Source organism: Acipenser ruthenus, chromosome 39 (genome assembly GCF_902713425.1).
Source record: "Acipenser ruthenus chromosome 39, fAciRut3.2 maternal haplotype, whole genome shotgun sequence".
Lineage (NCBI taxonomy): Eukaryota > Metazoa > Chordata > Actinopteri > Acipenseriformes > Acipenseridae > Acipenser > Acipenser ruthenus.
Genome location: NC_081227.1, coordinates 1,540,415 through 1,555,199, shown reverse-complemented (window position 1 = coordinate 1,555,199; position 14,785 = coordinate 1,540,415). Strand labels below are relative to the sequence as shown.

General features: G+C 39.4%; 1 protein-coding gene across 4 annotated transcripts in view; it reads right to left on the bottom strand.

Moving 5' to 3' along the window:
- Positions 1–10,629, bottom strand: part of LOC117397104 (sorting nexin-19) — a 39,700-nt gene extending 29,071 nt beyond the window's left edge. Inside the window, exons 1-9 of one of the 4 annotated variants that reach the window (XM_059009838.1) lie at positions 10,285–10,629; positions 7,929–9,645; positions 7,296–7,434; positions 7,110–7,210; positions 6,750–6,869; positions 6,168–6,298; positions 5,582–5,675; positions 5,309–5,468; positions 1,465–1,594 (exon numbers count right to left, since the gene is read on the bottom strand). In XM_059009838.1, coding sequence (XP_058865821.1) covers positions 1,465–1,594; positions 5,309–5,468; positions 5,582–5,675; positions 6,168–6,298; positions 6,750–6,869; positions 7,110–7,210; positions 7,296–7,434; positions 7,929–9,626 — 2,573 coding nt within the window. In that variant the 5' untranslated portion in view covers positions 9,627–9,645; positions 10,285–10,629. The remainder of the gene's footprint in view (positions 1–1,464; positions 1,595–5,308; positions 5,469–5,581; positions 5,676–6,167; positions 6,299–6,749; positions 6,870–7,109; positions 7,211–7,295; positions 7,435–7,928; positions 9,646–10,284) is intronic. The other 3 variants (XM_059009837.1, XM_034912783.2, XM_059009839.1) reach the window with 3 other exon arrangements.
- Positions 10,630–14,785: the final 4,156 nt, after the last annotated feature.

Sequence of the window (14,785 nt, the reverse complement as noted above, 5' to 3'; positions counted from 1 at the left end):
GGTGCAATGCATCACTGAACAAGTGACAGAGGAAAGCAACACACGCTGACAAGAATGATGGGACTTGGAAAAATTACTTTTCCGCTGGTTGGTAATTTAGCAAGCAAGCAAGCAAGCAAGCAAGCAAGCAAGCAAGCAAGCAAGCATGCAGTACTTTGAACCTTTTAAATGATACTGATCATGAATGTATTTTCTTGTCTATAAATATATTTTCTCATTTATGTACATTTTTATTTTATGTAAAGCACTGTGAAGTGTGCTATATAAATATTGATTGATTGATTGACAGTATCTTGCTAGTAAAAGTAAGGATTACTTCAAATGGACTCCAAAGTCCAACATAATATAAACGAGACCCTGATATTGATGTAATACAGCCATCTGAAATGTCTTTGTTTAAGATGCCTTGTATCAGATGAACATTACATCACATAACATTGGCTATGGTGTATAATTATGCTTTGCTAACTGTATTACACAAAATATAGCACAAGGTGCTGTGTTCGATAAAAGCTGATTTTCACCCACTTGTAGTCTGGGCAGCCTCATGCAGTGGTGACCAGCTTACACTCTACAGCACCCACACAATATCCATGTTTGAAAAAGGAATTATATTAACTCAACCGTGACTGATTAATAAAGCAATTGCATTTAAATATGAATAGATTGGACTTCATGCTGGATCGTATCGAGTTTCAGGTATGAGAAACAAATACTTGCTAAGGCTTAATGCTGGCTGAATTCTTGTTATGTGTTACAGATCAAAAGCCTGTTTATTTCAGTTAATGGCTCTCATTTGGGTAGTTAAATAGTACAGTATATAATTTTTCCTAATGCTTAGTACTGACAAATAAAGAAAATCTCAAAAGGGCAATAAACCACATTTATTGAGTCTATATATAAAAACATAGTAAAAACGAGGCACCGGTTCTCAACTAACGAGTAAAGAGACATTACTGGACTCATAGTTTTGCAGAACAAATTGCTCTGATCGTAACTTCAAGTTCCAAAGCATTGAAAAAGCCTGAAGGGTAATTACTTTTCACTCTGTGAGGTAAAAAAAAAATATATATCAGGCATGGAAATTGGAAACCAAAATATTTGACTTGGCCTGTTTGGTTAAATTAGCAGACCATCACATACTGTTGTAGACTGCTTAAGCTTTGTACAAACATGGGTACTTAATCCAACATCGTGTATCTTGCATATCAGTAAGCAAGAGCCAAAAGCGTATTTTCTGCTCCTTATGGACCCCGAGTCGTTCCTGGCACAACAGAAATACAAAAAAAAAAAAAACTAAACAGTTCACTAGCCTATAGTTACTGTTACACAGCGCTCCCTAGTTTCCACTACCTACAGTATAGACGTTTCAGTAATAACAACATTACACTGATACACTTTAACCAGCCACATAAGCCTGAATGCTATGTCTCCGTGAGGTTTGGAGCTCAGTACAAAGCCTACCTCTCAATGAGTGTCCCAAAGAGCAGTCGAATGGTCTTCTGAATGTTCTCGGTGCACAGCCAGCTCCACTGATCCTTCATCAGCAGGCAGAGCAGGTTCAGGGCTACGTCTGCTAAATCAGTTTCAGCAGCTGCATTAACAAAATAAGGGGAAATGCATGCAGCATTAGGGATGTGCTGCAGCAAACTAAAGCTTGGAGCTTGGCTGCAGTTACAGTATCTGGCCAGCAAGTGACGCTGTGCTAAATTCAAATTTACATCGCACCCCTTAAAAAGCAGACATTGAAAACATATTGAACCATGTGTCTACTTGATTATAGAGCCTCTTTGGTTACGCTGTACATATGATTTAACATTATATAAAGTTAAAAAACTTTCATTCTTTAAACTCTTTAAAAGCACTTGGTGCTGGATTTTTTTTTTTTGTATGAATAAATACTAGATTAAGGAGCATATTTGGTTACGTTATGCATATAATTTAATATGGTTTAATCTAAAAATACTTTTATTATTGAAGTTCTTTTAAAAGCAAAGTGTGCTGAATGTGTTGAGTGAATAAATATCTTCACCGCCCCAGGTATTCTAACCCTAGCTCTGGTTTAGATCTGCGTCCCCAGAGAATTTCTGGCTTTCAGACACTGACATCATTCTGAAAGAAATTCTGAGAATACCAAAAAGAAAAAAAAAATCTCTTAACTAAACCCTCCCAGTTATAAAACCACTCACTCTGAATAACAATCGTGTCAGATGACGCAACCTTATTTTTTCTTTGCATTCTAAAAAATCTGCTTGGATTTTTTCAGACGGTTCCATTACCTAGCCCCTTGTGTAACAGTGCTGATGCTCAGAAATACTAAAATACATTTCGTCAATTCAATGACAAATACATTTCAACGAAAAGCCTTTCTCAATACCTTCAATTGAATTTGTCACTGAATTTTCAAAGTTTCTTTTAGTATATCTAAATTTGCCACGACATGCCACAGTCACGGGTGAAATGCCCACCTTCTCAGTTTACTGCAGCACGGTATGGTAAAAGCACACCAAAGCAAAGTAAAGCACAGAGAAGTACATGAAGATGAACACTTCTCCTTATAGAATTGATTTTGCTGCTAACTTATAAGGCGCTCCACGGTCTGGCTCCTCATTATCAGCATTATCACTGTATTTTTTGTTGCTTTTAATTATTGAGTTGTTCCTTGGTAACTGTTATGTTACTCTCAATCTTACAATGTATTCTGTACTCTGAGTTCAATTTGACTGTATTCTTATTGTGGATTTTATTGTATTGTAAAGCGCTTTGGGATACTTTGTGCGAAAGGCGCTATATAAATAAATAAACTTTAAACTTTACAGTGCAGTGTTTAACTTCTAATAATTGCTGCTCCCCAAGAGCTGGTGGGCCAGTTAGAATTCGATGTGTAACATGTGTTCTCCATCGTTTTTCACAGAAATGTTGGGACAGGCAAATAACACAAAGCTAGACCTGAAATGACCAAACACAGAACATTCAGGGACTCCAAGAGCAGTGGAGAGGGCTGTTCCAGCACCTTTAACAACAATGAGAAGGGGTTGGTGAAAAGGGAATTGGAGACGTCCAGAAATGCACCTTTTTTTTTTTTTTTTTGGAGATTCACTAAAATTTCCATAACACAGGTCTTTGTGTCGTTTTTTTTTTTTTTTTTTTTTTTTTTTTTTTAAGTACATGTTATAATTTTCATTTTGAAAAATGCGATTTGGATCTATCTTTAGAAATGCTTAAAGTAACTGGTACCAAAAAATAAAATGTGTAGACTGTATTGTACGTTAATGTTAAATAAATAAATAAATAAATAAATCATTCTTTGAGTATTTAATCTAACACTGCCATCTTGTGTCGTTACAGAATGCTGCAGGTTTCCTTGGCCTATGTGTATTTGAAAATGTAGGAAGAAGTAATTGAATCCCAGTGCTTACATCAGCTTACAACTTGCACTGTACATTATCTCTAAAGCTAAGGGACTTTCCTTGTGTGTTTCTCTACAGAAGCGGAGCAAAGCCAGAGCCATTATAGCACAGACATGTGTTACAACCATACCTTTAATTACTTAACTGAAGCAGTTCCACTTGTGCCAGGTATGACTCTGTGAATTACGTCATTGATAGCCTGGTGTAGAATGATCCTCGAGGATCGGAGTTGTGCAGCCCTAGTCTAAAGCTCTGTAAGGCAGCACTGGTTAATCAGGTAGACCGATGACTCATTACAATGAACTTTTAAAGCGTTTTTTTTTTTTTTTATGAAAATACATATGTATGCCATAAACGGAACGCATGTTTATCTATTTTCATGTTTTATAATAGTTGCTAATGTATTTCAAACTAATCCGAATGTCTGTGATGTTTCTTGAGTTCTCTGAAGACACATTGGAATGGCCCAATGCTGCTAGATGAAAAGGAGCATGCCTACACTGTGTGACAAGAACATTTCAATGGGGAGGGTCTTCTGATAAAGAGTTCACATGAGGTTGAAGAATGCAGACACCAAGAAACTACGTTTAAAATGGAACATTCCAGCTTCAATCACAAATCAGAAGACACGTAACCCAGTTTACACGTAACCTAGTTTACAGATAAGGAGGCTAGACCGGATAACCAGTCATGTTACGAAAACTTTACAATGAACAGCTCCCATCAATGTCAGCTCATAGACAACAGATGGGGGGTTCTTACACTGTACTGGAACACAGAGAAACACTGCAGGATTAAGAATGTTTGGTATGAATCCTAAAAAAACACAGGCCTCTAAACAAGCTCCATGAAAACATGCCCTCTCGAAAAGCTAATTAATGTCAAGAGGAAGGGCAAGTCAGAGGAGAGTGTATCTGTGTAACATGTAGGAGCAATCGACTGTTTCTAATCAAAACGCTCCCTAATGAGTTCCCCATTTTCTGCCAAGATGTGTTTTCTTTTGTTCACATTATCAAAACAGTCTTGGGCCAAACTTCGGATTCCCTTCTGTGTTAAAACGCAGAACTCTCGCTGCCAAGTTTTATGTCAGCGATTCCACAGTCCAGAGAAGTGGCTCCCTTGGCCTAAACAGCTGTGTGTTCACCCCCCTGTGAACATAAGACTATTGGGTATTAATCTCTTCCAAGCTAATTACACTTTTGCATTTCACAATAATCATTTGCATCCTTTCTACAAGCTACCGTGTCCTACAAGAATGTTATGGTTTACACTGAATTACAACCAGGAGGCCTAGTTGTTGGTCTAGTTTGTTCACAGTGCTCTGCTGCCCCCCCCCCCCCCCCCCCGCCCCCGCCCCCGCCCCCGCCCCCGCCCCCGCCCCCGCCCCCCTCCTTTCAATGCAGTATGTCACCATTAAGCATCAGGATACCATTTCCAACACTTGCAGGTTATTAATACCCTCTTCATGTTCTTAATAGCTCAGGAACCAAAGCGGAAATGTAAATATGGAACAATCTGCTTTCCACATGTTGTTTCTGTCATACTGACAGGAGTTTACAGGAAACACCTTCAGAGATATTATTTTCCAGCATGGGCTTGTAAAGTGGCACCCCCTATCAAATGCGTGAAACTATTTTTAAAAGCAGACAAGGACACTGCACTCTCCACATATACACAATACAAATTACTTAAGGACTGAAACCAAAACCTTAAAACGGTGAGATATTTAAGAATAAGTATGGCACAAGAGATCGATAGTGGTCTCGTCAACCCTAGTAATTTAGCCTTTGCTAAAACAGAGCAACAGTCATGCAGTAGCATAATGAATCTCCTAATGCATACAACTGCCTGAGTGCTATGCAGTTACCTGCAGGAATGCGAGTGTTTGTGACCCTAACCTGCACTTCTGCTTTGCTCCTCAGGCTGCTGTGGTTCCCTGTCTTCACCGCCACTCAAGTGAGTCTTTCCATCCCGCTCCACTTGTGTTCCCATCTCCAGCAACCGCTCCTGCTCCTGAATGAAATCCGCCACTCCAGCCAGGGAAAGGCCATCAAAGACCTGGAAAAAGCCAAGGAATAGGGAAGAATGAGTTTCCCCTAAAGAGGCACAGCAGGATGGTAGAGTGGACATAAAACAGAATCGGTACTGGGCTGAGAGCGTGTAACACTTACAGTACTGCCCTCCCCAAAACAGTACAGCACTTTAGGCTGTAATTCAGATTCATTGAAAACGGGGGTGATTTTACTGGAGAATCTAAGCCTGGATCTGAAAGACAGAAACGAGATAACATTAGCAATTAATGAGCTGACAAAGAGGTGCAGTGGCATACTTTTTAAAAGCTGCAGTGTCCCGAAGCGGTTTTAAACTTTAGCGAAGAAGTGCTCTCGTATAGGTTTCCATGGACTTCAGGTTTGGGGTTGACGAAGGAAACAGAGGGCTAAGTTACGTTTTGTTTAAATCTTGATTTGTAGACAGCACGTCTTCAAAAGGCTGACCCCCCCAAACTATCTATCCGAAATGGTCAGATTTCACATTTAGCTGTTCAATGCAACATAGGCTGAAACGTGCTTTCTGAAACAACTGCCAAAACCTGGCTAGAAGATTTCTATTTAGTCTATGGAGGTAATCAAAATAACATGATCAACTTCGACTGTTAACATTTCACATTTGCATTAGTCACATGGGGGATCAGGGGTTAGTATGTACTGTTCCTGTATACTGTATACCAGCATGTGGAAATTCCTGGTCTGCTCTTACTTGTTCTTCTTGTAGTCTGGCACGGGTTTAGACTCCCCTGTTTCATTCTCTGCAATGTCCTCTGTGGGGCTCTGAGGCTCTGATCTGGGGAAGGCTGTCTTCAGAGTGTCCACTATAGCGTTCACCACAATCTGCACACCGGTTGGTAGAAAAATTCAAGTGACTCAATTCTTAACTTGGTAACTTTGCTTGTTTAGTTGTTCATTACTCTTAAAGAAGTAGCTTGTATATATTTGCTGTGTAGATCTGTATACAAGTTCTGATATATTATCTTTCACAAGTCACAGTATAGCTTTGATAAGAGCCAAACATACGCACACACACATCATAGGTACATTATTATTATTATTATTATTATTATATATTATATATATATATATTGTATGTAAAAATAATGTGATATCTTGTAACAATTGTAAGTCGCCCTGGATAACGGCGTCTGCTAAGAAATAAATAATAATAATAATAATAATAATAATAATAATAATAATAATAATAATAATAATAATAATAGAGGGATGCATTACCGATGCATATTCTAATCTTCAAGGACTTTAAAGGAAGGTTTATTGAAAGCCTGACCTTGTCAATCCGAGACACAATAAACGGCTTCTTTACAAAAGCAATCCTTGCATCTGTATTGAGAGCCAAAAACTCCTGCATCTCCTCACTATTTGCCGTTTCAGGAATTGCACACAGTTGCTGAAATAAAAAAGAAAGAAAAATGTACACTTAAACATGATCTGCCCGTTACGTCCGTGATTTACACAGTATTAAAAAACAAAATCAAAGATGATTAACTCCTTGCGACTCTCACAGTACAGTGTACTATACAAAAGAAAATGGGTTCTGTAGGACCCTGGGAACTCAAGAGGTTAAGAGAGCATGTATAGTAGTTCTATCTCTGTTTCAGCTGAATTCGCCCACTGTTTGTTTACCGACCTTGAGAAACGATTCCAACAAGCCTTTTCTAGCCTCCACTTTGTCACTGTCCATATTACCGAAAGGGAGGTCTGGGAAAATCTTCTTTGGTCCTTTTACATCTAAGGGATAATGACAAGGTAAGGATAAAAGGTTTTCATGTATCAGCCAAAAACCAGGCAAACATATATCAGGACTGCTGTTTACTTTTAATAAGCTTGCGCAGTTCAGTTTTCTCCTCCATCCTAGTCTGCAGATTGAGAAACTCGCTGTAGCGACGGTTCACCATGTGGTATGCCACGGGCTGAAGGGTGCCTGGATTCTCTGTATCTACTGCAGTCTCATACTGGTGAAGGAGAGAAACGAGATGAGAAATGAAACATACCACACATAGACCCGCCAAAGCCAACTTGTTTAAAACAGAACAATAATTAATTGAGTGTTCAATAGCATAACTGTATAGAAATATGAAGTCAACTAAGCATTCGTTCATATAAATTAATAAAGAAAGATTTGCCAAATAACCTTAGCTTCTGTTAGTACTTCTATATATCTTTTCATTTTTTGTTGTGCATGCAAAAATAAAAGCCAAGTTCAAACTCAATCCAGCAGTAAAAGTTACCAGGACACACACGTTTATCTATAGCATTGTATTTGAAATATTTAGCATCTGCTGTAAAAGAAAAACTCAAAACATTCTCTGAACATTGAAAAAGGGAGCAGTATCAATGTTAATAAAGTGAATAAAGTGCTTTCATTTCAAGCTATTGGTTAGCACTCTTTCAAGAAATGCAACATGGTGAAGCTTACATACTGAAAATGTTTTAAATACCAACCCACCTTGACAGTGTACAACGTGTAAGGATGGGAGCCGGTGCCTCTGTGCTCTTTGGCCGTGATGGTTCCAGTAATGCGCAAGTTCTGGATGATAACGGGACCATCCGGGCTGCTGAGCGGCTCAAAGCTGAAGGTTGAAAGATTAACTATTCCTGTAGAGGAGGAGGAAGTCAGCATGGGAACTGCCAAGGACAGTTCCTGGGGACTACTACTGCCGGCATGTTCGGAGGCCAAAGCCTCCTTGCCTTGGAAGAAAGGCTGCCTTGAAGGAATCCGGTCAGGTTCTTCACAAAGGAAGTTCCCTAGACCTGCGATGCTGGTCGGACTTTCTTCTTTTGCACCTGAAAGATCGGCTTCGTTTTTAACATGTACTTCCAGGTTCTGATCCACTGGCAACCGAATGCTCTCTTCCGAACTTGTGTGAACACTTCTCACTGCTTCTTCAAGATCTGGGGCGCTGCTAAATTCCGTAGGAGTAACACAGTCTCTAAGTCTGTCAGATTGTAGAGTTTCTTCTGTAAGCACCAAACACTCTGAGCTTTTCCTGAAATCTGCCATAGGGGATTCAAGGTCAGAATCGTCACAAGGATAGAAAGGGTTAAAAGCATCTGGTCTCAAGAAGTCGGTGACAATCTTGCCACCGGTAAAAACCTCAATGTCTTGTTTGGATTCCTCTTCGTCTTTCTCCTGCTGAGGGCAAGCTTCTGCGTGATCAATAAGATCACAGCTGGAATAATCTAAGCTTTTAGGAGTGGGTGCTTCACTTGTCGGTGTTTCCAAATAGATCTTCAGTGGTAAGGAACTCGGAATTTCTAGCTGTGGTTCCTGTGGAGGTGGTGGTGGTGGAGGAAGTGGAGATGGCGATGGTGTTGGCTTAACTTTTATGACTGACTTTGTTAAGACATCCACTATCATTGCATTGAGCCAAGCCGGATCTGACACCTTTGTGATGAGCGGCAGCAGAACATTACAGGTTATGAGCTCCCCAACCACATACCTCCCTGTTCTGGTTTCCAAGTGCGGGGCCGGTGCAAAAGCATGCAACAGCAGATCTACAATTGCTCTTGCGTAGTTCACCTCCATGGCTGAGCTTTTTAATGCTTGATGGGGACTGCTAACTTTAGAGTAGAGCTTCCAAAGGCTTCCTTGGTTGTAACGGTCATCCCCCCCTGGTTGCTTGTCAAGTTCAGCAATGACCTCCTTCACCCTCATGTAGCTTTGCAAGTGGCATCCGAACAAAACCATGCTCTTCTGTGCTAGAGCTTTCCTGTCCACGCTCCTGGCTCTCATCTTCAGCTCTAATGCCATTGACTGCATGGCATTCTGCACTTCAGTCTCAAACTCGGGCTCCCTGCTCACTGTCCGGTACCAGGAAGAAACAAAATCCCTGATAATCTTACTGACTGTGCTCTTGATTTCTTCGTCAAGTTGTGATTCAGATTCCGGTGAAGGGGCGCATCTCTCCAGCTTGATAAACCTCTCCAGATGGACTACACTACTGGTGTCCAAAACTGCCTGGGATCCCAACCAGCCTCCCATCACAATCAGCAGGCTGGTGAACATGCAAAGCAACCACACGTTCACCAGCAAGTGGAAGAGGACGATCCAAGCCAGCAAGGCCCCGAGACCCAGCAGCTTCTTCTGTCCAGCAAGCTCTGCCAGAGACCAAGGACTGGAGCGCAGGGCCCCTGGCTGCGACATGGCGATTCTTGTTGCTTAGCTGTGTTGGAAAGTTGGAATCAAACAGTAATAAGTAAAAAAAATCGTAATTCCAATGGGCCGTTTACAAACATGCCTGCTGTCAAAACACCCTTGCTGAAAATAAGACTCAAGCAAAGTGAAGTGGTGGTGGCAAAATCACACACTTGTGATTAGAGCATGCAAACGAGATTCTACCAGACACACACACACGCATATAGACAGACAGACAGCTAGATAGATAGATACGTGTACAATAGGTTAGATGTATGGAATTATATCGCCTTTAATCGACTGATGTAGACGCCACGCTGGAGTTGCCATGCGTGACAAAGAAAATACATTTAAAAAGATGCACAGAGATCCAACTGATGCTGAATTAGACACTTTACTGTTGGTATATAATATTACCGCTGTTATTATAATCAGCAACCAAAATCCATGGAGCTCGTGTATACACACCCCACGGTGCAGCAATATTTTAAATGGGATTAGCTGTACCCGCTAACCTTCGTTGTGTTTATAAAGTTTTGCTCGAAGGTCTTTACCTTAGCAAAGCCATCTTTGGACACTGACATGAAGGTGTGACTTTCTGTTTTATTCGTTGGGTTAAACTTTGCACTAAAAAAATTAAAAATAAATGCAGTTGAAACCCGCCTACCTGTAAACAGCAATACAGCATTCGTGCTAAAGTCTGAGCTACACGAAGCAATGTATAGGATACATTTATCAGAGCAGTGTAATGGTAACATAACCTGCATCCCCCGAATCCACCATGTTTGACATCTAGGTTTGTTTACTTCCTATGGAAGGAACTGCAGCGTTTGGGCAAGAAGGTCAATGTTAAAAACTATATCGGCGGTTTCTGCGAATGGGTCCGCCTGCTGGTTTGGAGGTAGATATTGCAGTTTTTAGACGAGTGAATACTTTTTTTTAGTTTCGTTTGTTGTATTTGTTTGCAGCCCATTTATCCTCGTCCAGACGCAACAACGTTGCTTGGCAAACCAATTTCACACACCCACAACCCTCTGTGCTAAATCTGCCTCCAACTCCAACTGCCAAATGTGTTTTACTATAGACGAGATATTTACTAACAGCACAACACTGTTATACTGTTCCTGCACAGGTCATGTCCGGCCACAAGAGGGCGACTTTGTAACATTATCGTAAAACGGCTATTGCGCATTGCACTGGAGAAACGATTTGTTAGAAATAATCATAAATAAAACAAAAATACTTTTCATCAGCAAATTAATACTTATGATTTCGTTTCTTAAAGTAACCTGTTGTTTTGTATTCTATAAATGCAATAGGGTGACCTTAAGGGTGCTTTCAAACTGTCGAAACACGTCCCCGTTAAAAAGGTGTACATTTTGTTTTTAATCTTGTGGGGTGGTTTTTGGTTTTTTTTTTTGTTTGTTTGTTTGTTTGTTTTTTACGAGAAATGAGAAGCATTTGAGAGAAACCACGACCCACCCCCACATCCGGATGTTCTGGGGCCGCGGGTCTTAAGCTGCACTGTCAAAAAAAAAAAAGGTTCCCCCTCTGATTGTAGAAAACCTCGGGCTGACGCCATTTTTGCTGGAACAGTTGGCAAATAAAGACCCAAATTAAACAAAGTGTAGGAGGCTGGACACTCAAGCGAGCGTCCTAACTCTATGCAAAAAACAGCTGGGCTGTTTTGTATCTACGTTTTGTTATCTATACTTCATGGCAATACTGTTGACTGATTAGTTTATATTTTTTAAATGTAATTGAATTAGGTCATCTGGAAAGGCTGGTTAGTAGTTTCTCTTTCTTCTGGAGCATACAGCTACAGTAATTAGACGGTTCCCTTTCCATCTAATGGTGTCATTTTATCTGTAAACGCCGGAGTTGCAAATTAAGATATATATATATCTTAATTCAACTTTAAGAACAACATAGCTGTGGTTATTTCTCTTATTTACATAGCTATTGTTTGTTTATCACTATTTAATCATATCCTGATGTCACTATCACTATTATCTGCTGTATTATTGAATTGTGGTTTGTCACACTTGTACTTTGCTTGAACAAAAGTTATTATATTTCTTGCTCTTATTGTATTACTTGTATTGTAACACTTGAAATGTATTTGCTTACGATTGTAAGTCGCCCTGGATAAGGGCGTCTGCTAAGAAATAAATAATAATAATTTAGCAGATGCCTTTATCCAAGGCAACTTACAGAGACTAGGGTGTGTGAACTATGCATCAGCTTCACTTACAATTACATCTCACCCAAAAGACAAAGCACAAAGACAAAGCACAAGGAGTGAGTGGCTGCAGTGAGATTTGAACCGGGGACCTCCTGATTACAAGCCCTTTTCTTTAACCACTGGACCACACAGCCTCCTGTTCAATCTTCTGCTATCCTCAGAGTCTCCCCATCCACCACACATGCAGTCCCCCTCAATGTAAATTCTATGACATTCTGCCATAAATAAAGTATTGCAGGAATCCATTTCCTGTCCGTTGCACGCTAACATTTTGCAGAACTTATTTTTGTCCATGTTAAAAAAGGTCAGCAATTGCTTCCTGGAATTTGTAAAACACATGGTTTCAGGATTATTTGGACAAAACCTGCATTGTAAAAGCCCTCCTGAAGTAGGTTGATGTGAAAGCACACTGCATTACTGGAAGAGTGGCATTTACTGTGAGGTATAAAAGGCGTTGAGTAACTGTGGTTTTAAAAAAAAAAAAAAAAAACACTGTAAGCCCTATGTGAAAGCACACTGCATTACTGGAAGAGTGGCATTTACTGTCAGGTTTAAAGGGTTTTGAGCAGCTGTGGTTTTAAAATCAATTTTACTTTGCTCAATTACCTTGTGCATAAAGAAAGCCAACATCCTGTTAGAATAAATGAGAGCAGGAGGTTCTCTTCAGTTATAGTCGTCTGCCATAGACATGTGAAATGTGCACAGATCAGCCACAGTGTCTTTGTATCAGTCCCTCCGGCAGTGTGTCACCAGCAAACATAACTTGCCTGGTAAGAGATCTCTATGGCAGGTATAACACTGAAGAGCAGACCCTTCGCACATTGCAGTAGAATTTGAAGCTACCTGCTGTTGACAGCATTCACTTTGACAGGTGTGTTCTGCCTAGCACTGTGAGGACTGGAGCACTCACATACTTGCTGACCAGCATGAGATAAACTTGACGAATGGATTTTGAACCCTTTAAGTACTGCACCTTTCAGGCTATTGCCCTGTGGAAATTGATAACTGTAATATATAGAAAAATGCACCTGTATGCCTTACTGTGACTCAGTGGGACATTGTCAGAATGTGTTCACCAGTATTTAATATACACCTGCACATTTTAAAAGAAGAAAACACCAAACTCCTGCTGACTAAATAAACTGGTGTCCTGAATGGCTCAAACCAGCCTTAGTTTATTATTATTATTATTATTATTATTATTATTATTATTATTATTATTATTATTATTATTATTTATTTATTTATTTATTTATTTATTTATTTATTTATTTATTTAGGTTAATTAATTTTCTTTCTTCACTTGTAAACCCACTTTATTGCAGTACTCTTTTTCTGTATTTTTTTTAATTCTATTTAGTTTAATGGTGGTCAGTAAATTACTCCTGGTGATAAAAAAATATATATTTCACTTTAAACATTTCTACCATAATTCAGCTAAACGTCATTCAAATATTGTTTAATTAAAGTGCTTTACCCATGAAAAAAAGTTTTCAGTCGGAAACTGTGGACTGTGTCTACAGCTGAGGATTGCCATCATTACCCGTTCCTGTAATTTTACTTTTTAGCAGCTGCCATTATTATCAAGCATGTGTTTAACAAGGGCTCCATTAATAGCTTCCATTCAGTTGATGCTCCCCATTATCTTTTGGAGAGACACTCTGAAGACTGGCCTCGTGGTCTGTTATTATTTGCAATGTCTTGTTCTGAGCTCACTGGCTGACAAGTGTATGAAAACAAAACTCTGGACTGTTGGTTCTTTCAGTGTTTTCAGTTGAATTGCAGAATTCTGTTTTTTTCCAGAAGTGATTTGGAGTGTTGTTCAGTTCCATGTAACAGTGCATGTATTCTGCTCAGCAGTTGTGTATATGGAAAATTGGGAAACGTGCCCACTTTCCTCTAAACCAAGTGTGGACTGTTTAAAAGAAGCCTTGGAGTCTAGGTTTCTAGGGTGGTGAGTGTCTGTCAATACCTCTATTTAGTTCTGTGTGTTTTTTTATTGAAAAGGGAAAAGGCTGATGAAGAGAAATTTCGTAAAGTGGCCAGATGAAGGAACGCAACCGTACTGATTTTGAGAAGCTCAATATGGGCAGTTGATGCCAGAACCTTAATTCTGCAATGCATACAATGTAACCATATTTCCTAATTGCTTTCAGATAGATCATTTTGCAATGCGAAAACTTGCATAACTTATCTGTTTTCAGGATGTTTTGTGCAAAAGCCCTTCTTCTTCTTGGGCTGAAAAAACAGGGAAGGGCTTTTTCAGGAAACATCTGAAAATAAAATATTTTGTAATCTTTTAAACCTTTTCTTTCATATACCTTCAATTTTGTACACTGCAGTTGGGGATAACCCTTCAAACTTCAGTTTCCCATGGCTAACACACTCAAGTATTAAAAATTCTTTTCATTTGATTTAGATGAACAGGAGATTTAAAAGTCCACGTGGACGAGTTTAGACTCGAATTGGTATCATGATTATAAATGTAATTGGAATGTTTTGATATATGTGCGTGGTTGGCTTCTATCTAATTGCTGTTTGATCTTAATTGAAAAATGATGGGCTATTCATCTATCAATTAAATAAAGAGTCGAAATAAGTATTAACAAAGTGGTATATGAAGATTTAAACTTGCCATTGACTTGTTAATTGATATTATGATTGAATGTAATTAACGATGACCTGTATAAATGAAATTTATAATTAAAGTTCGGGGGTGGGTCAGACACCAATCTCCGCGTCACCAAATCGAATCATTCAATTTACACATTAGCTAATTTAAATTGTTAGCCCTATAAATACCCTCTTCACTTATCTCTCAGTTGCGTTTTGATTTCATCGTAACCCACCACCTCCCCATCTCCACCTTTCTTAATAACAGTTTTTATGTTTTATCAAATGGGGGTCTCAGCCTCGTCCAGTC